The following is a 21,209-nucleotide window of genomic DNA, read 5'->3' on the forward strand; positions in this document are numbered from 1 at the left end:
TTACCTTTACTACCTGTGTCGGGTTATCAAGACCATGAGTTTCTTCAATTGGTAAAGGATTAAGATTATTTGTTTCTTCAACAGGTGGTAAATTAAGACCATGTATTTCCTCAATATGATGTAAATTCTTAACATCTTCAGCTTTAATACCCTTTTCTTTCATAGATTTCTTTGCCTCTTGCATATCTTCAGGACTGAGAAATACAATACCCCTCTTCTTAGGAGTTGGTTTAGGAATTGGCTCCGGAGGTGTCCAATTATTTTCATTTGTCAACATATTATTCAATAGAATTTCAGCTTCATCTGGTGTTCTTTCCCTGAAAACAGAACTAGCACAACTATCCAAGTAATCTCTGGAAGCATCGGTTAGTCCATTATAAAAGATATCAAGTATTTCATTTTTCTTAAGAGGATGATCAGGCAAAGCATTAAGTAATTGGAGAAGCCTCCCCCAAGCTTGTGGGAGACTCTCTTCTTCAATTTGCACAAAATTATATATATCCCTTAAAGCAGCTTGTTTCTTATGAGCAGGGAAATATTTAGCAGAGAAGTAATAAATCATATCCCGGGGACTACGCACACAACCAGGATCAAGAGAATTAAACCATATCTTAGCATCACCCTTTAATAAGAACGGAAATATTTTAAGGATATAAAAGTAGCGAGTTCTCTCATCAGTAGTAAACAGGGTAGCTATATCATTCAATTTAGTAAGATGTGCCACAACAGTTTTAGATTCATAGCCATGAAAAGGATCAGACTCAACCAAAGTAATTATATCAGGATCCACACAGAATTTGTAATCCTTATCAGTAACACAGATAGGTGAAGTAGCAAAAGCAGGGTCAGGTTTCATTCTAGCATTTAGAGATTGCTTATTCCATTTAGCTAATAACCTCTTAAGTTCGTTTCTATCTTTGCAAGCTAAAATAGCTAAAGAATCTTCTTGATCAAAGACATAACCCTCAGGAATAACAAGTGATTCTTCATCATCACTTTCATCAGTATTATCAGATTCAATATTTTCAATCTCTCTAGCCCTAGCAATTTGTTCATCAAGAAAATCACTAAGTGGCACAATAGTATCAGACATAGAAGTAGTTTCACCATAAGTATCATGCATAGCAGAAGTGGCATCATCAATAACATGCGACATATCAGAACGGATAGCAGAAGCAGGTGTAGCTGTCGCAAGCTTACTCAAAACAGAAGGTGAATCAAGTGCAGAGCTAGATGGAAGTTCCATACCTCCCCTCGTAGTTGAGGGATAAATCTTGGTTCTTGGATCTTTCAAGTTCTTCATAATGATAAGCAGATGTAAATCCCAAGTGACTCAAAGAATAGAGTTATGCTCCCCGGCAACGGTGCCAGAAAATAGTCTTGATAACCCACAAGTATAGGGGATCGCAACAGTTTTCGAGGGTAAAGTATTCAACCCAAATTTATTAATTCGACACAAGGGGAGCCAAAGAATACTCTCAAGTATTAGCAGCTCAGTTGTCAATTCAACCACACCTGGAAACTTAATATCTGCAGCAAAGTGTTTCGTAGCAAAGTAATATGATAGTAGTGGTAACGGTAGCAAAAGGTAAGAGTAGTAAAAGTAATGTTTTTGGTATTTTGTAGTGATGATAGCACTAGCAACGGAAAAGTAAATAAGCGAAGAACAATATATGAAAAGCTCGTAGGCAATGGATCAGTGATGGAGAATTATGCCGGATGCGGTTCATCATGTAATAGTCATAACCTAGTGTGACACAGAACTAGCTCCAGTTCATTGATATAATGTAAGCATGTATTCTGAATATAGTCATACGTGCTTATGGAAAAGAACTTGCATGACATCTTCTGTCCTACCCTCCCGTGGCAGCGGGGTCCTTACGGAAACTAAGGTATATTAAGGCCTCCTTTTAATAGAGTACCGGAACAAAGCATTAACACATAGTGAATACATGAACTCCTCAAACTACGGTCATCACCGGTAAGTATCTCGATTATTGTCACTTCGGGGTTAACGGATCATAACACATAATAGGTGACTATAGACTTGCAAGATAGGATCAAGAACACTCATATATTGATGAAAACATAATAGGTTCAGATCGGAAATCATGGCACTCGGGCCCTAGTGAAATCATAGCAACATCAATCTCAGAACATAGTGGATACTAGGGATCAAACCCTAACAAAACTAACTCGATTACATGATAGATCCCATCCAACCCTTTACCGTCCAGCAAGCCTACGATGGAATTACTCACGCACGGCGGTGAGCATCATGAAATTGGTGATGGAGGATGGTTGACGATGACGATGGCGACGGATTCCCCTCTCCGGAGCCCCGAACGGACTCTAGATCAGCCCTCCCGAGAGGTTTTAGGGCTTGGCGATGGCTCCGTATCGTAAAACGCGATGAATTCTTCTCTCTGATTTTTTCTCCCCGAAACACAATATATAGAGTTGGAGTCGGAGAGGCAACAGGGGGCCCACGAGGTAGGGGCGCGCCCCCCACCCTCGTGGAGAGGTGGTGGGCCCCCTGGCCTTCATCTTTTGCAGGTATTTTTCATATTTTCTGAAAAGTTCCTCCGTGAAGTTTCAGGTCATTCCGAGAATGTTTGTTTCTGCACATAAATAACACCATGGTAATTCTGCTGAAAACAGCGTCAGTCCAGGTTAGTTCCATTCAAATCATGCAAGTTAGAGTCCAAAACAAGGGCAAAAGTGTTTGGAAAAGTAGATACGTTGGAGACGTATCAGTCATCAACCCCTACCTCGCGGAGGTGCTGCAACACCCTCAAACCATTGAGATGCGTGAGGGGTTGTTGCACATCCGCGATGTTGAGGGACCAAGGAGGACCGGAAGTGTGGAGGCAAGGCTCGAGGCAATGGAGCAACAAGTTTTCAAGTGCCAGGAGATGGTGGAGCGTGGACTTGACGCCAATCACATTATGATCACGGAGTTAACCAAGAACCACAAGCTAGATGCCAAGGACATTGGGGAGGCCATCTTCAAGCTTCACGAGAAAATCGAGCACCTCCAAGCCCAGATCTATGACCTGCAAAATCAAAACTGTGAGTATGAATATAGATTCAAGGGGATGAATTTGGCTGCATATTTGAGGATTTAGGAGACTCGGTCATCCTTCTATGATGGCGAGCCTATGCCTTGGAAGAGGGACGACAAGCCTACATCATCAACAACTCCACCCTCTCCACCAACAAAGAAGAATTGAGTATCTGGTATAGGCACTCCCCTTGGCAACTGCCAAGCTTGGGGGAGTGCCCCGGTATCGTATCACCGTCACTTTTATCTTTACCGTTTTTCTTAGTTCGATCCTTTTGATAATATTTTGATCTAGTAGAATAAAAGTTTTTAGTATGATCTAGTTTTGAGTTTTGCTTTATGATCCCTCTATGTAATCGAGTCCGTGAGCTATATAATAAAGATTAGTGTTGAGTCAAGGGCTTGATTATTTTGCCATGATCTTGAGTGAATAAAAGAAAAGAGAAAAGAATAAAAAGAAACAAAGAGATCATATGGATCTTATGGAGAGTAATGACTTCACATATAAAGAGTATTATGAATAAAAGTTGTTGAGAGTTGACAAACATAGTTTTGGTCATCGTTGCAATTAATAGGAAGTAATAAAGAAAGAGAGGTCTTCACATATAAATATACTATCTTGGACATCTTTTATGATTGTGAGCACTCATTAAAATATGATATGCTAAAGAGTTGACGTTGGACAAGGAAGACAGCATAATGGGTTATGTTTTCTTACATCGAAGATAAATTATATTGTCATGGATCATCCAACATGTTGAGTGTGCCTTTCCCCCTCATGCTAGCCAAATTCCTTGCACCAAGTAGAGATACTACTTGTGCTTCCAAATATCCCTAAACCCAGTTTTGCCATGAGAGTCCACCATACCTACCTATGGATTGAGTAAGATCCTTCAAGTAAGTTGTCATCGGTGCAAGCAATAAAAATTTCTCTCTAAATATGTATGACTTATTAGTGTGGGAGAAAATAAGCTTTACACGATCGTGTGATATGGAAGAAATAAAAGCGACGGACTGCATAATAAAGGTCTATATCACAAGTGGCAATATAAAGTGACGTTCTTTCGCATTAAGATTTTGTGCATCCAACCATAAAAGCGCATGACAACCTCTACTTCCTTCTGTGAAGGGCCTATGTTTTACCTTTATCTCCCACCTTACATAAGAGTCATGATGATCTTCACCTTTCCTTTTTACATTTTATCTTTTGGAAAGCACATTATGTTGGAAAGATCCTGGTATATATGGCTAATTGGATGTGAGTTTTCATGAACTATTATTGTTGACATTACCCTTGAGGTAAAACGTTGGGAGGCAAAACTATAAGCCCCTATCTTTCTCTGTATCCAATTAAAACTCCATACCCATAAGTATTGCGTGAGTGTTAGAAATTGTGAAAGACTATATGATGGTTGAGTATGTGGACTTGCTGAAAAGCTCTTATATTGACTCTTTCCTATGTTATGATAAATTGCAATTGCCTCAATGACTAAGATTAGAGTTTGTTGGTTCTCAATGAAGTTTATGATTCATACTTGAAATTGTGATTGAATTATTACTCTGGCATAAGAGATCATATGACAATAATTATATAAGCTGTTGTTCTAAGAATGATCATGATGTCCTCATGTCTGTATTTTATTTTTATCGACACCTCTATCTCTAAACATGTGGACATATTCTTCGATTTCGGCTTTCGCTTGAGGACAAGCGAGGTCTAAGCTTGGGGGAGTTGATACGTCCATTTTGCATCATGCTTTTATATCGATATTTATTTGCATTATGGGCTGTTATTACACATTATGTCACAATACTTATGCCTATTCTCTCTTATTTTACAAGGTTTACATAAAGAGGGAGAATGCCGGCAGATGGAATTCTGGGCTGGAAAAGGAGCAAATATTAGAGACCTATTCTGCACAGCTCCAAAAGTCCTGAAACTTCACGGAAGTTATTTTTAGAATATATAAAAAATACTGAGCGCAAGAAGTACCAGAGGAGGGCCACTCACCAGCCACGAGGGTGGTGGCTCGCCCAACCCCCCTGGGCGCGCCCCCTGCCTCGTGGGCCCCCTGGTGGCCCTCCGATGCCCATCTTCTGCTATATGGAGTCTTTCATGGACAAAAAAATCATAAGCAAGCTTTCGGGACGAGACTCCACCACCACGAGGCGGAACCTTGGTGGAACCAATCTAGGGCTTTGGCGGAGCTGTTCTGCTGGGGAAACTTCCCTCCAGGAGGGGGAAATCATCGCCATCGTCATCACCAACGATCCTCTCATCGGGAGGGGGTCAATCTCCATCAACATCTTCACCAGCACCATCTCCTCTCAAACCCTAGTTCATCTCTTGTATCCAATTCTTGTCTCTAAGTCTGGGATTGGTACCTGTGGGTTGCTAGTAGTGTTGATTACTCCTTGTAGTTGATGCTAGTTGGTTTACTTGGTGGAAGATCATATGTTCAGATCCTATATGCACATTAATACCCCTCTGATTATGAACATGAATATGCTTTGTGAGTAGTTACGTTTGTTCCCGAGGACATGGGAGAAGTCTTGCTATTAGTAGTCATGTGAATTTGGTATTCGTTAGATATTTTGATGAGATGTATGTTGTCTCTCCTCTAGTGGTGTTATGTGAACGTCAACTACATGACACTTCACCATTATTTGGGCCTAGAGGAAGGCATTGGGAAGTAATAAGTAGATGATGGGTTGCTAGAGTGACAGAAGCTTAAACCCTAGTTTATGCGTTGCTTTGTAAGGGGCTGATTTGGATCAATATGTTTCATGCTATGGTTAGGTTTACCTTAATACTTTTGTTGTAGTTGCGGATGCTTGCAATAGAGGTTAATCATAAGTGGGATGTTTGTCCAAGTAAGGGCAGCAACCAAGCACCGGTCCACCCACATATCAAATTATCAAAGTACCGAACGTGAATCATATGAACGTGATGAAAACTAGCTTGACGATAATTCCCATGTGTCCTCGGGAGCGCTTTTCTCTATATAAGAGTTTGCCCAGGCTTGTCCTTTGCTACAAAAAGGATTGAGCCACCTTGCTGCACTTTATTTACTTTTGTTACTTGTTGCTCGTTACAAATTATCTTATCACAAAACTATCTATTACCTACAATTTCAGTGCTTGCAGAGAATACCTTGCTGAAAACCACTTATCATTTCCTTCTGCTCCTCGTTGGGTTTGACACTCTTACTTATCGAAAGGACTACGATAGATCCCCTATACTTGTGGGTCATCAATCGGTATTATGAGTTATGTTTTTGATGAACCGAAGGTAGTTCGGAGTCCCGTATTTGATCATGGACATGACGAGGAGTCTTGAAATGGTCGAGACGTAAAGATCGATATATTGGAAGCCTATGTTTGGACATCGGAATGGTTCCGGATGAGTTCGGACATTTTCCGCAGTACCGAGAGGTTACCGGAACTCCCCGGGGAGTATATGGGCCTTATTGGGCTTTAGGGGAAAGAGAGAGGGGCTGCCTAGGGCAGCCCCCCCCCCAAGGCCTAGTACGAATTGGACTAGGGGGAGGGGCGGCGCCCCCTCCTTCCTTCTCTTCTCTCCTTCCCTTCCTTCTCTCCTACTCCTACTTGGAAAGGGGGGGTCCTACTCCCGGTGGGAGTAGGACTCCCTAGGGCGCGCCATAGTAGAGGGCCAGCCCTCCCCCTCCTCCACTCCTTTATATACGGGGGAGGGGGCACCCCATAGACACACAAGTTGATCATTGATCTCTTAGCCGTGTGCGGTGCCCCCTCCACCATAATCCACCTCGGTCATATCGTAGCGGTGCTTAGGCAAAGCCCTGTTCCGGTAGTATCATCATCACCGTCATCACGCCGTCGTGCTAACGAAGCTCTCCCTTGACACTATGTTGGATCTTGAGTTCGTGGGATGTCACCGAGCCGAACATGTGCAGATCGCGGAGGTGTCGTACCTTCGGTGCTAGGATCGATCGATCGTGAAGACGTACGACTACATCAACTGTGTTGTCATAACGCTTCCACTTACGGTCTATGAGGGTACGTGGACAATACTCTTCCCTCTCGTTGCTATGCATCACCATGATCTTGCGTGTGCGTAGGATTTTTTGAAATTACTACGTTCCCCAACATGCGGACGTGGGGGGAGCCGAAGATGATGAAGACGAAGCAGGGGCGGCCCCTTGGACGAGTTGCGGTCACCCTTAGTGGCGGCGTTCACGGAGAGGGAGCCGTGACTGGCCTTGGAGCGGCACGCCTCGACACGCTGCTCGGTGAGGAGGAGGCGGGAGTAAACCTCATGTGCCATCATGGGAGTTGAGTTGCCCCGCTCGTTGATGATCTCAACCAAAGCATCATACTCCTCGTCGAGCCCATTGACGATCAAGGAGTTGAACTCGGAATTGGTGAGCGGCTGTCCAATGGAGGTCAACGTGTCAGCAAGGCCCTTGACCTTGTTGTAGAACTCCGTGGCCGTGGAGTCAAGCTTCTCACACTTGCCAAGCTGACGGCGAAGCGCAGATACACGCGCCTATGACTGCGCCGCAAACGAGCGCTCGAGGATGGTCCATGCCTCATGAGACGTCAAAGTGATGACGACAAGCCCGGCAACAGCCAGAGAGAGCGACCCCTGGATGGAGGAGAGGTTTGCCTGGTCCTGCCCTGTCCAGACACGGTGGGCCGGATTATAGACCGGACCGTGCACGTTGTCCACCAGCGTGGGGGGGGGGGCAAGGGAGAGAGCCATCGACATAACCAAGCAGGTAATGACTCCCAAGGAGCGGAAGAACCTACGCACGCCAAAAGATGTAGTTGTTGGCCGACTGCTTGATGGTTATGAGGTGGCTGAAGTGAAACGGCGGCGGCGGCGATCCCATCGTGGAGACTGCCTGGGGTGGAGACACCATGGAGGCAGTCAGGGGCACCGTGGGTGCGACCGGAGGTGCAAGCGGTGCAGAGGCAGATGGCGTCGCGGCCGGGACCGACGCCGCGAGCCCCGCCATCAAGGCGGACTCGGGCGCCCCTCGGTATAGTGGCGGGACAGAACCCGTGGCAGGAGAGACAGACGATGAGGCGCCGGTGTGCACCACGAGCTGGTGGAGTCGAGAAGAAGGAGCCGACGCTCCGTGTCCCAAGCGGGGACTGCACGACAGCTGCATGCAACGGGCGGGACAAGAGCGCCGCGAGGGAGGCCGACAGGAACCCCGTGGTGGTGGAACCGGAGGCGGAGGCACTCGTCATGGCGGCGGCGTGATCGGGCGGCGGCGGTAGTGGCGGCGGTGTCGGGAGTTTAGGGTTTTGTGGAAGCGAACGTAATCTAGCGTGATATCATGTAAGACAATAGGTTTGAGGGAATCGACACGACCCTCTAGGGATGGCCTATCACATATATATAATAAGGTGGTATACAACATTACAATATACACGTGTAAATACAGAGGCTATATAGTCTAACACCCTCCCTCAATCTTAGCCACTTCCTAAAAAATTTAGAAGGATAAAATTATGTCGGCAAGCCTCAAACTATGGTCATCTTTTCCAAGGATGACATCTTCATCAAAGCATTGCCTCTATCACAGTTTGAGGCTCGGTGAAGACAGTCTAACAGTCCGTCTTTTGCGTCAAATTGTTTGATTTGCACAACGCGCACATGCTTGTGAGTCGTGACTAATCCCCTCCCGAGCACGCCCAACACAACTAGCGGTTGTTTTCGTCTTATTACGCGACGGGACCGCCTAATCGCCCGCCTTCATGCTTGTGCAATATTCCAAAACTCTCTCTCGTTCATGTTTTTCTCGTGCATATAATATCAAGTAAAATTCAAATGTGGACATCTGAGAAGAAGCTTCATTTTCAAAACGTTGGTGTGGCCCTGGGCTAGCTGATGCATCCATGTTGGCAACAGCTCACACTAGCTACTACAAGGCCACATAGCATTGGCCGGTGAAAATGTGTCACACTGACCGCTCGTGGTGCTCTCTGGTCAATGTGGTGCTACACCATTGCCATTCCATAAGTGCTAACCATCATCCATCAATATGGGTCCAAGCAAAATAAAAGTGTCTTTCCTTTCTTCCCGTGGAATAAATGAAGGCCGGACGGCTAGGGTCTCCCGTCAACACCGCCGGCAGTCTGCTTCGTCTTCAATAGCCTTAGGTCCATGGAGGCATGACGGACCCAAGTCCATGTCGGCGGGAGGATTCCTTCTTCGTTTGTACATGTTTTCTTGAGTTTGATTAGAGTTTACATCCTCCTCGAGAAGGTGTGGCGGCTTCTACAAGACACCACCAATCACTTCATAAACTAGTGTGCCAAAACAACTCATCCAATAACTCCAGATAAGGTAATACATCATCCTTTCTCCAGTGGCATCTCCAAGAAGTAGATGATGGGAAAATATGAGCAAATCATACTGGTCTCGTCGATGTTCTTCGTAGGAAGAAATCTTGACACTGTCAAATGAAACCAACAATGTGATCCTTTTGTGTAGCGCCACATACATAATTTTTTTTATATAAATGAACGACTCTAGTCATGAAGACAGAATATGTCCGGAATAGATGAGAAGTAATAAGGTAAGAGGTAAAATATGTACTGATAAATTCAAATAAGGTGAGAGGAGATAGAAGGTCTATGAAAGATAATAATGTAACACACAAGCATGCATGCTAAACCTCTAACATATTCACAGGAACATTTTTATAATTTATAACTACACAATGACATTGTAACATATAGCACAATGACATAGCAGTTGCAACATTCGTTCTTTTTTAACAAATAACACAATGACATTATGACATAGTATATTGAGCATTCTTGATTCTGGAACTCTTAGCACAATGAATTATTATCACATAGCAATTAAAGCATGCTTGTTTTCATAAATTACATAGCGAATAAAAACCAAGGCATGTGACTCTACTTATGCGAGCACCCGCGAGGCTCCCCCTTTGACAACAAGTACCAAAAAGGGTGAAGGAAACTAATGAGACCCAAATGATCACTCCTCATCGATGTTGTCATCGTCAGGGACCCCCTGTGAGAAGATGTCGGTCTCAGACGGGAAGCCAAACTCAGGGATCGGAGGAACTAGAGGGATATGATCATCATCGATAGGTCTCCCACCTCAGGCACAAAGGCGAGCCTTATGCTGGTTGACCCTCGTTGTATGACAGGACTCCATGATGGAACATTTATTGCATTATCAGTGCAGGCAGCGATGATGGCCTTCTGGGACTGAACAAGGAAGCTAGCAATGCGACCAAGGGGTTCCGCCATTGGCCTTGCCTTTCGGGAAGGAGCCATAGGTACATTACCCTTGGCCTTGTCCCTTTTCTCTTCATGTGGAGTCTAGAATTGATGAGCAACAGTATCCTGTACAGGAAAGGAAGCGATAGCATCAATGAGAGGCAGCAAACGCTGTTTATGCGGCCGAGGAGGCCATCGCAAGTGAGTTCCTGTGGAGAGGTGGCGCGTCTCCTATGCAGATGCACTTCTTTCCGCTGCAATTTCCGATAAATAACGAGGAGAATGACAAGATGCAACGCATGGTGGCTAGCGACCATGAGTCTCCTATGATATGCTGATGGTTGATCGAGGCGGCGGGTTTCAGGCAACGGAGGTGTGATGCAGTCGGGAGGAGGTGGGGGGAAAAGGCATGGCGAGATCCACCTATCGGAGTTGAGAGGAGGTGGAGGAATGGCACGGTGAGTTCCTTGGATGGCGCGCTGGTGGTGGGGAGAATGGGGAGCGGGTGAGATTTTCGTTGGATAGAAACGAAGCTGCCGAGGATAAGGCTTGTTCGTGCCGTGACAATCCCTGAGTGAATTAATTGAAAAAGTGACGTGGCAGGAGCCCATGCATCAAGATTTGCGCATCCAATCCAGCGGCCTGCGACACGTTTGATCCCAAGTGCTAACAATCCGATGTCAGACTGTTAGCATTTGGAGAACCAACCTAGATGGTTAGGAGAACAGTGGTATCTTAGCCCACCAGGATTCAAATCCTGAATTTATTTTAGGATTTCCGGTAATACGCGTTCAGTGGGAGGAGATGCTCACGTCGACTGCGAGGCGCCTACGGTGACTTCGTAAAATCTTAAGATGATATGCTAGCCCAATCTCTCGGAGGTGCTCGTAGGGATAGGGTGTGCGTGTATGTGTTCATAGGGATGAGTGTATGCGCGTATATATGGGTGACTGTGTCTGTACTGATGTTAATAAAAAAGACTGTTAGCATTTGAAAAAAAATACTTAGATTGTGCATGTCCGATGTGTACCCCTATTCTAAAAGAAGGTGTATGGTGCTCTAAAAACAGGGAAATGATCGTGACAAGGCTGCCCATCGGAACCATGGGTCATGGGTGGGATCTGGGCTGGGGCCCCGTGGATCTCCAACAGCCTTTCCTTTTGGGATATACTACTGCCCGGAGAGGTCGGCAGCGCCGCTTTCCCTCTCTCAAGTTGAGCCAGCCGCATCACTGCCTGTGAGCGAGACGTGTACACATCTCCATCTCCGTCTCCACCTCGCTCGATCCGCCTGCACAACCGGCGCTGCCCCGATCCCCAAGAATCCGATCCAGGGATCCAGGTCCATGGCCGCCGTGACCAAGAAGAAGAAGGTCATCATCGACACCGACCCAGGGATCGGTCCGCATCCACCCATCCGTTCTTACGAATCTTGTTTTGTCGATCCCTCCTCTTGTTTTTCTCGATTTATTATCATCATATCCCCCTCCTTATGAATCTTGCATTGCGAATTCGCCGGGGATGGACGAACCGCAGATGACGCCATGGCCATCTTCGTGGCGCTGAGGTCGCCGGAGCTGGAGGTGGTGGGCCTCACCACCATCTTCGGCAACGTCTACACCGCCCTCGCCACCCGCAACGCGCTGCACCTCGTCGGTCCACCCCACCCCACTCCCTCGCTCGCATTTTGACTTTCGGTTTTCATGAGTGGATCTTTCTGATGCTAATCGAGTCCATCTCTAGCTTGATTTCAGCTGGAGACCGCTGGGAGGACCGACATCCCCGTCGCGGAGGGGTCCCATGTAACAATCAAGGTATCCTCTTACTTCAGTACATTCTGTATTTATGTATATATGTATCTTTGTTTACCATCTCATTCAGTTAAATGTCTGACATCTCGATCGATCAAGTGTTTGCTAACTGAAACTGAATGTCTGTGTGCTCCACCGTGAATAAAATTCAGAAAGCCACCAAGCTACGGATTGCTAGCTTCGTCCACGGTTCCGATGGCCTCGGCAACCAGAACTTCCCTCCGCCGGCCGGCAAGGCGCTGGACCAGTCCGCCGCCGCCTTCCTTGTCGAGCAGGCGAATCTCTACCCCGGACAGGTCACCGTCGTCGCCCTCGGACCCCTCACCAACCTTGCGCTGGCTGTCGAGCTTGACCCCTCTTTCCCAAAGAAGATTGGGCAGATTATTATCCTGGGTGGCGCATATTCAGTTAATGGAAATGTCAACCCTGCAGCTGAGGCAAATGTGAGTTAGTCCTATCAGATTCTTGTTAGATGATGTTGTCCTGTCACGCTTCCCTTCAAATTCAGAGAACAACACACTTAATGTCACCAGCTTCTTCTTTCAGAGCATTGATTTACAAATTGTAAGCTGCAATTCCAACAGTTCATCATCTTGCCTTCACTGGTTAATTGGTTATCTCGATTAAACAGATATTTGGCGATCCTGATGCGGCTGATATAGTTTTTACCTGCGGTGCGGATATTTTGGCCATCGGAATTAACATTACGCACCAAGTACTCCTTTCTGGTAATTCTCTTGCTGTCCGGAGTTGTTTCTGTATCTTGTTACTTTTGAGACCTTGTTATATAGCAGAGCTGAAAATAGCAACATGATACTAATTGTGGTTTCATATATAGTGGGATATATTCTTCTTTCCTCGTGATTATATCATATGTTTTGCTTGAGTTAATCATACAGGGGTTAACAGCAACAGTGTGAACCTTTGGTTAATAACATAAGGCATGAGTTCGGTTCTAGTTGTTTAACCAACTATACTAGCTTAGAAGATATCTTTTCGAAGAATGAAGGCACCCATTTTGACACCGAGTGCTTTGTTCGCTTGGAATGATTTAATTTTAGTTGTCACTTGGTCTTCATGGATAACTACAGATAGTTAGGTTGCATAGATGTACCACCTCTTGTTGGATGAATCTATGTTTGATATTGACAGTTGCCATGTATTAGAAAACATAACATTTTGACATGTCTGCAGATGTTGACCGGAAGAAGCTTGAACAGTCCGATAGCAAATATGCTCGCTACTTGAGCAATATACTGGGTTATTATTATGATTATCACATGGACGCCTACTCCATAACAGGTCAGTATGAAAGCAGTCAGTCTGTACACTTAACTTGGATGGATCAGCAGTATAACACTTGATGATGAGAAGCTAAACAATTAAAGAGACTTGAATGGCTGATTTTGTTAGTATGATGAAATGGTTGCAGGAGTATATCTTCATGATCCCACAACTCTTCTTGCCGCCGTAGATCCGTCGCTGATGACTTACACGGAAGGAGTGGTGAGGGTTCAGACGGATGGAATCACAAAGGGTCTCACCGTTTTCGACAATACCAAGAAAACGTATGGGGAGATAACAGCGTGGTGTGGTAAGCCGACCGTGAAGGTTGCTGTCACGGTCGATGCCCCCGCTGTCGTGGAGCTAATTATGCAGAGGCTTCTCATGGACGATTAAAACATCATGTTTGCAATGCTGCAGTCAAGATTCAAGAACATATTTGTCAATGTTGCATTATGTACTGGCTACCTTACCATGTGCCTTTTTCTTTGTAGTTCAACACTTGTAGTCCAACACTTGACATTTACACTTGTAGTTCAACACTTGAGCCTTTTACACTTCAGACATAAGGACCAGATTATAGTCCATTTTCACTTTTCAGTTCTCAATGCACATCTGAATCAATTGTTTGGTGTGTAAGAGGATAATTGGTTTGATGCCAACATTTGGCATTGCCAATACTTGGCAAGCCAACAACTGACAATATAAAAAATTGCCAAAAATGGGCAACTTCTTGTGAGGTTGGCAAGTAAACATGCTAACCAACCATTTTTGGCATTTGCCAAATGTTGGCATGTCAATTTTTGGCATCAAACCATTCCAATGTCATGCCATCATCAAGAGTTCTCACGCAGTGCAACATATGGCAACCTGATCTAGCTTATGTGTTTCAGCACCAAACAGTTCCCCAAAAATTATCATGTGATACAGAATAGTTCAGTGTATACAAATATCTCACGTGCCTCTCAAACAAAACAAAAACATAACTATATCTCATCACCAACGGCTTCTGACACGCTAGGCCTTGAAGCTACACGCTGCGCCCAATAAACACCGCGCCCTGCAAAGCCCAAAGTTGGATCCACCACAAATTGCTTGAAAATGCAATTCCAGGGGTATTCTTCATGTTGGCAGAGCTCATGATGTCAAATGTCCAACGGCTACACTTATTCTGCATCAATGCCTAAAATTCTCCTCAGATACTCCATTTGCTCAGTCTCACCTTGAAGCTCCTCCCACTGTGTTTGTCAGGGAAAACAAACTCTTAATATGCTAAATATTTTCACCTATTCAGGTAACTAAGAAAACTAATGCTGAAATCCAAGTCAAGGTTCATATGAGTGCACAAAATGCCGGTACAAGTTCGTGTGAGCTCCATTACAGATAAACATGAGTAATAGGGAGAAGCCTTTTCTTATAGAAAAAACAGAACAAGACATTGATTTCAGATGGTGGCATATGAAATCCTGGAAAATATGTCACGCTGTGGAGGAGTTAAGAGTTTCCTTTGCGAATTGACAATAGATTAATTAATATGACACACTAATGAGTGTCAGGGAAAAGAAACTCTTAATATATTATCACAGTAAGTCTTAAAATAGATATTCTCACTTATTCAGAGAACTCAGAAAACTAATGCTGAAATCCAAGTCAAGCTACTAAAATGTCCCTAAAGTTAATATGAGAGCACAAAATGCAGAACAAGAACTTTTTTTTTTCTGTCCAACAAGTTAATGTGAGTTTACAGATAAACATGAATAATAGAGTGAAGCCATTTCTTTTGGAAAACAAAACAGAACAGTGATTTGAGACGGTGGCATATGAAGTTCTGGAAGATATGACACAATATAGAGTAGCTGTGAATTTTCTTTGTTAATCGACGACAGATTAAACAATAAATCTGTAAAATTTACTAACGGTTAGCATCTTCAAGGTGTGACTAACCTCTTGGTGAGACAAGGAAACTAATTTCCATCCAGCAGCGGTTATGTAACGCCTTTTAAATGCCGTGTGGCCTAATGGTGTGCCTGAAAAACAGGTACACATCTGCATTAGTTTCTGCTTTGAGATGCAGAATCAAGTAGGGAAACAAGAAGAAAATGGACGGCCTTTTATCAGAAATGGTAAGTAAAGCACAGAAAGCAACAGACATCAATAGTAGAGGATACCTAAATTCCTTGAGAAGTGCGTCGTCCCGTCTATCTCAAATGCAAGCTTCTCATCAACTAACACCGCATCGACGGTGTAACCATCCACTGTATATTCTCTAACCCATTCATGCCCGGTACTATATAAAAGACGTCCGACATCCTTCTGAAACAAGGAGGTCGTCTTCTGATTGAACCGTTTGCTCTTCACCGCTTTTGTTATTTTCTCTTCCAGATCATCTCTTAAGCCCATATCGAGATGTGCATATTCAAGCTTCAAAGACTGATTTGCAAGATATACCTGTGATGCGAACATTATGTCTTCCCTGTACTGATCAGAGACTCTCTGCTCTTCGTGTTGGCTCAGAGTGTTCCAGATATGTGAGAAGAATTGTCGGTCCAGTTGCCCAAGAACAGCATAGGACCAAGCAATATTGCCAAGCTGATCTCGACTAAAGTTTAGCGCATGAGAATTGTTACCATATTCTTCGCTCGAAGCTTCTTTGGCAGCGTTCTGCTGCATGTCTGACGACGATGGATCATAGACATTACATTTGAAGATGGCAGCATCCTGGAAAGCAGCATCAAGTGCGTCGAGCAAAGGACCGGGGCATTCATTAAGAGAAGCACATCCCCAGAGGAACTGAGCAAGCTCTTGCTCCTTGAAGGTGTGCACCAGTGTTGCTGCTCTCTGTGCCAACGCCGAGAAAAGGCCTGGTGCTGACTGGCGCATGGTGGCGAACGCTCCGGCGACATTGGCGACATTCTGCGCGTTGAAATCGTCAGCCTTGGAGATGGCCACGCCGGCAATCCTATCCATCTCCGGCAAGTAGAGCAGGTCACCCCCGATCTTGGACAAGGCCCAGCAGATGTTGGACACGCCCTGCGGCGAGCACTCCGGGAGGGACATCATGGCCAGCCCCACGAGCATGGACATGTCCCTGTGCCGTGCGAAGGCCAGCCGGTGCGTCTGCACCATGGACACGGCCTCCATCCTCCTGGCGATGCGGTGGAGCGCGGTGGCGATGTTCAGCGCGGTGAGCGGCGAGGGGCTGAGGCCCTTGGCGACGGCCGCGACGACGTCGGCGGTGAGCGCCAGCACCTCCTCGGCGGTCTGCGCCTGCACGATGTCCCTGTTGAGGGCCACCTCCCTGGTCCGGTTGGACGGCGCGGCGGCGAAGCTGGAGAGCGTCTGGATGAAGCGCTCCCTGTTCCTCTGCCGCTTTTCGTCGAACAGCCCGTCCCCGAGCTGCGCCACCCGGAGGTCGAGGTCGTCCAGGGTCGCCTCCTCGTCGCTGTCGAACTCTTCCCCATCCAGCGGCGGCTCCTCCTCGTCGGCGTCGTGCTTGCGGGGCTTCCTGCCGAGGACCCTCTTCTTCTGCTTCTTCTTCTTCTTCTTCTTGGGCGGGGTGACCATGCGCTGGAGCGCCGGTGTGAGGCCCCTGGCCTCGATGGAGCGCAGCGCGGAGCGGCGCGCGCGGACGCACCAGTCGGTGCTTGCGGCGGGGAGCGGGTCGTCGTCGCCGTCGTCGTTCCCGGACCGCGGCTGAGGGTCGGGCCCGAGGAAGTCGAGCTGCCACTGCGGCGTGGCGTCGTCCTCCTTCACGGCGGCGCGGCAGGGCGGGAGGCGAGAGGCGCATCCCCTGAGACTGAGGCTGGGGAGGCCGGAGAAAATGGGGTGGTGGGGCTGGGGATAATGGTGGTACGGGTTGCTGGAGGAGAGCACGGGGAAGGTGCTGCCGCCGCCGGCGGTGCTTCGGGGGAGAGGGGCGAGGAGCGCGGCAGCGGTTTCCATTGTTGGTTGCTCGGCTCAATCGGGGTAGCGCGGCTCGAGTCTCTGGATGGATAAGAAGGAATTTCAGCGCCTGGCCTCGCCTGGGAAGGCTGCTTGGTTTTCTTGTGTTAGTCTGAAACTCTGAATGTGTACAGACTTTGCTTCAGAAAGTTCAGAGAAATTGTAACAAAAAAATAAGCCTGTGTCTGCTAGTCTGAATGTGCACAATGTAGTTTCATAATTCAGGTCTGTGGTAATCAAGCGGTTAATATGCGGAACACAAAGTATTTATCTGTAAAACGGGAGTACTTATAAGCCGCCTGAACCAAGTATAAGCCGCCGCACGAATCTCACCCAAGATGATTAGTGGTGTTATGGATTGGTGGTTGAACACACTTGTGTTGCACTCGTTCCAAATCTCGCATGCGATGAGCATTGCGAGCGTCGCCATACCCTTGCGGTTAGCATGATTTTGAAGCAAGAAGTGTTCCCATCAAGCCTTAACGTTGTCGATGCTCCTCCAGGAGGTAGAATGAAAGCAATGGTGGCCAAGCCAATCACGGGCCAAGTTCCAAATCTAGAGGGAGAAACGGCATTGGAATCTCATATGAGCAACCAACTCAACGGTACCACATTTTGGTCACCCGCACTTAGCCAATCTGCCTGCCGTCCAAACCCATTTTGTATGATTAGCCACAAAGAATTTGCAGTTGGGAGGAGCCCAAATCTTCCACACCATGCTAAAGCCGCGAAGTAGCATCCCGAGCTTCCACACAATTAAGTTCAGGCGGCCGTCAACAAGCTGTGTCTGAGACGTAAAGGACCAAAGGTTGAAGAACTCCTGGATATGTAGCATAAATAGGCTGTTGGAAGTTCATCGATATTCACCCAAGATCACCCACAAGGGCATCCTTGACTCGGTCGTTCTTCTTTGTGGAGATGTCAAAAAATGGAAGGAGCAATGTCTTTAGGTTGCATTCCGTTGACCCATGGCGAGTTTTAGAAGCTCGCCTTAGCGCCATCATCGATCATCGCAAATGGTGAGAGCATGGAAGAGAACCATATCCAAGCTATCACAAGGGTTGCCAGTGCCCACCCATGTTCTCTCCAGCGCGGGCCACTCGAACCAAGGCCAACCGAAGCGTAGGGCCCGAGAGAAATTGCCCAAGTGCAGGATCCCAAGGCCACCAAAGACGGTAGGCCGGCACACCATCCCCCATTTAATTTTGGATTTCCCAGCCGAGACCTTGTCAGATCCCACCCAAAGAAAGGCCTTCCACAACCTGTCAATGAATTGCAAAACCTCCAAAGGGATGCTAGGGCAGGGGGTGATATGGTAGACAGTGACGACCGTGAGAACCACCATGACCAAGGCCACATGTCTGATGGTAGTGAAAAAACAGCCTTGATAAGGGGGAAGCTTGGCCGCCACCTTATCTTCCAAGTGTTGAAAGTGAATGTGCTTGAGGCGCTTGATCAACAAAGGCAACTGAAAACAACACATGGGGAAGGCCGACCACATCATAGGGAGGCTTTGCATCATGTCGCCAAGGTCTATGTCGTCGCAACAGATAGGGGCAAAGCGCGACTTGTGGAAGTTTGTTATCAACCCTGTGACCTCCCCAAAGTCATTAACGGTGGAGGAGAGGGCATGCATATCCTCCTTAATCAGTGCCACAAATATGGTCACATCATTGGCGTACAGAAAGGGGCAAAGCATCTTCCCACGGTCTCTGAAAGGATGCAAAAGACCAAGCTCGGTGGACAACTATAAGAGGTTACAAAGGGTCAATTGTGATGGCGAAGAATGACAACGACAGGGGATCTCCCCGTCTGAGGCGGCGACCATGGCGAATGGGAGTGCCGGGTACACCGTTGAGAAGCACCCTTGAGGAAGACATGGAGAGAAGGTGGCAATTTAGTTGTGAAAGTGAGGGGTGAGCCTCGCCGTTGGAGGAGGTCAAAGATATACTCCCAGTGCACAGACTCGAAGGTCTTTCTTATGTCAAACTTGAGAAAGATTGAAGCCTTTTTTCGTCGGTGCAACCAACACACGTAAATGCGGACAAACATGAAGTTATCATGGTTGCTTCGAGTCGTAGTGAAGATGCTTTGGGTGTTGGGAATGAGGGCGTCCATGTGAGGGGCAAGTTACATGACCAACAGTTTCGCCACAATCTTTGCAATGGCATGTGTAAGGCTAATTGGGCAATAGTCAATGATCTTGTCGGCACCGTCTTTCTTAGGGAGGAGCACAATATTGGCTGAGTTCAGCCATTTGAAATGCTCCACATGTAGGTCCGAGAACGTGCTGATGATGGCCATGAGATCCTATTTAATGAGGTTTGCAATATTGTCCGAGCAGTAGTAGTGGAACAAGCCAGTGTTTCCCCTTAATTGCTTCTTATTGCTTGTAGTTTCCCTGTGTTTGAAAAGCATTGACTGATGATTACTGACACTGATTGTTGGCATACGTGATACATGGAAAGAGATTATGCACGTAGTGTGGTGACTTGATATGGCTGGTCCATGCATGAATATGATCCATGTTTTCCTTATATACACCGATTGATTGTATTATTTCTTTGTGTGGTGATTGATTGTTATTTTTTAATTTCATTTGCCTCCTTCATTTCTTTAGTTTCTACAAGGGGCGACAACAAAATTGTAAAAAAATCCAAGCGAATCCTTCATTCCCTTTGTGTGTGTGTGCGCGCGCGCGCGCGTGCGTGCGTGCGTGTGTGTGTCTGTGTGTTAGCATTAAAGACAACACAATCAGCGGTCCTAACAATTCATGGCGCCCACTCTTCCTTTCTTTGTCTACTCTCGCGATATAGTTTTCCTCTCTGACGATGAGGACGTGGTTGATATCATGCACTCATATGGCTGTGACACGGTCATCCTCATTTCATCCGATGATGGTGATATCGGTGTCTACTACGTGAACAACGATTTCAGCACCAAGTTGGTTGGGTCGGCCGACCAAATACAACTATTGGCATAGCGACGACAGTCCTTGTGGAAACCGATGAGATGCTCCGCAAGGATTACCATGGCACACATGTACCTTCATCGACACTCCTAGAGGAGTTTCTGAATGGTGGGTCGTCGACCCGTCGTGGCAACCTGAACTCACGGATCATCACCTAGAAGGGAAGACATTTGCAGAATAAGTTCTTGGATATGTGCAAGAACATGTGCAAACGCGACTATCACAAACCGTGCGCACGGTGGAAAAAAAAACTCTTCAAATACTACATAAAGGCATGGCAACACATCGTCCAACAAGCTAATATGTCTTGTTCCACAATGTGTTGTCATGCGTTTTGCAGTGTTTGAAGAGTTATTTTTTCTGTTGTGCGCGCGATTTGTGATAATTGCGCTTGTACTTGTTCTTGAACATATCCAACAACTTGTTCGACAAATATCTCATCTTCTGCGTGATGATGCATGAGTTCATGTTGCCACAGCAGAACAATGACCCACAATTCAGAAACTCCTCCACGAGCGTTGTTAAAGGTACACGTGCGCCATCGTAATCCTTGCAGAGCCTCCCATCGATTTCCACAAGCCGAAGATTGTTGTCGCTATGCCATTAGCTGTATTTGGCCGGCCGACTCCGCCGAGTTGGTGTGGTGTCATTGTGAGAGTAGCCGTAGCTGGAGCTAGCATCCACAAAAGATGTGGCCGCACGGCGCCCTTGGTGTGACCATCGTCCTCCTCGTTGGATGAAATGGGACGGCCTGACAGCGCCATCAGATTCTGATGTCAATCACGTCCTTAACGTCCTCATCATCAGTGAGTAAAATTGTATCGGGAGAGGAGACGAAGAGTGAGCGCCATGGATTGCTAGTAGTGTTGACTGTACTATCTCGAACGCTC

At 46.4% G+C, this 21,209-nt stretch overlaps 2 protein-coding genes across 2 annotated transcripts; one reads left to right on the plus strand and one right to left on the minus strand.

The window, feature by feature from the left end:
* The first annotated feature begins 11,451 nt into the window (after window positions 1–11,451).
* On the plus strand, window positions 11,452–14,006 carry URH2 (uridine-ribohydrolase 2). The gene is made up of 7 exons (XM_048705933.2): window positions 11,452–11,712; window positions 11,848–11,963; window positions 12,066–12,125; window positions 12,275–12,565; window positions 12,754–12,850; window positions 13,317–13,424; window positions 13,555–14,006. The coding sequence occupies exons 1-7, from the start codon at window positions 11,658–11,660 to the stop codon at window positions 13,800–13,802; spliced, it is 975 nt and encodes a 324-aa protein (XP_048561890.2). The 5' UTR covers window positions 11,452–11,657; the 3' UTR covers window positions 13,803–14,006.
* A 261-nt stretch (window positions 14,007–14,267) lies between these two features.
* On the minus strand, window positions 14,268–17,427 carry RAP (RAP domain-containing protein). Its single transcript, XM_048705932.2, has 3 exons — window positions 15,575–17,427; window positions 15,351–15,433; window positions 14,268–14,644 (listed from the first exon to the last, which is right to left on the minus strand). Exons 1-3 carry the CDS (start codon window positions 17,346–17,348, stop codon window positions 14,573–14,575), a joined length of 1,929 nt encoding a protein of 642 aa, XP_048561889.2. The 5' UTR covers window positions 17,349–17,427; the 3' UTR covers window positions 14,268–14,572.
* Window positions 17,428–21,209: the final 3,782 nt, after the last annotated feature.

This window comes from Triticum urartu, chromosome 3A, assembly GCF_056163025.1.
Source record: "Triticum urartu cultivar PI428250 chromosome 3A, HENAU_Tu73, whole genome shotgun sequence".
In the NCBI taxonomy this organism is placed as follows: Eukaryota; Viridiplantae; Streptophyta; class Magnoliopsida; order Poales; family Poaceae; genus Triticum; species Triticum urartu.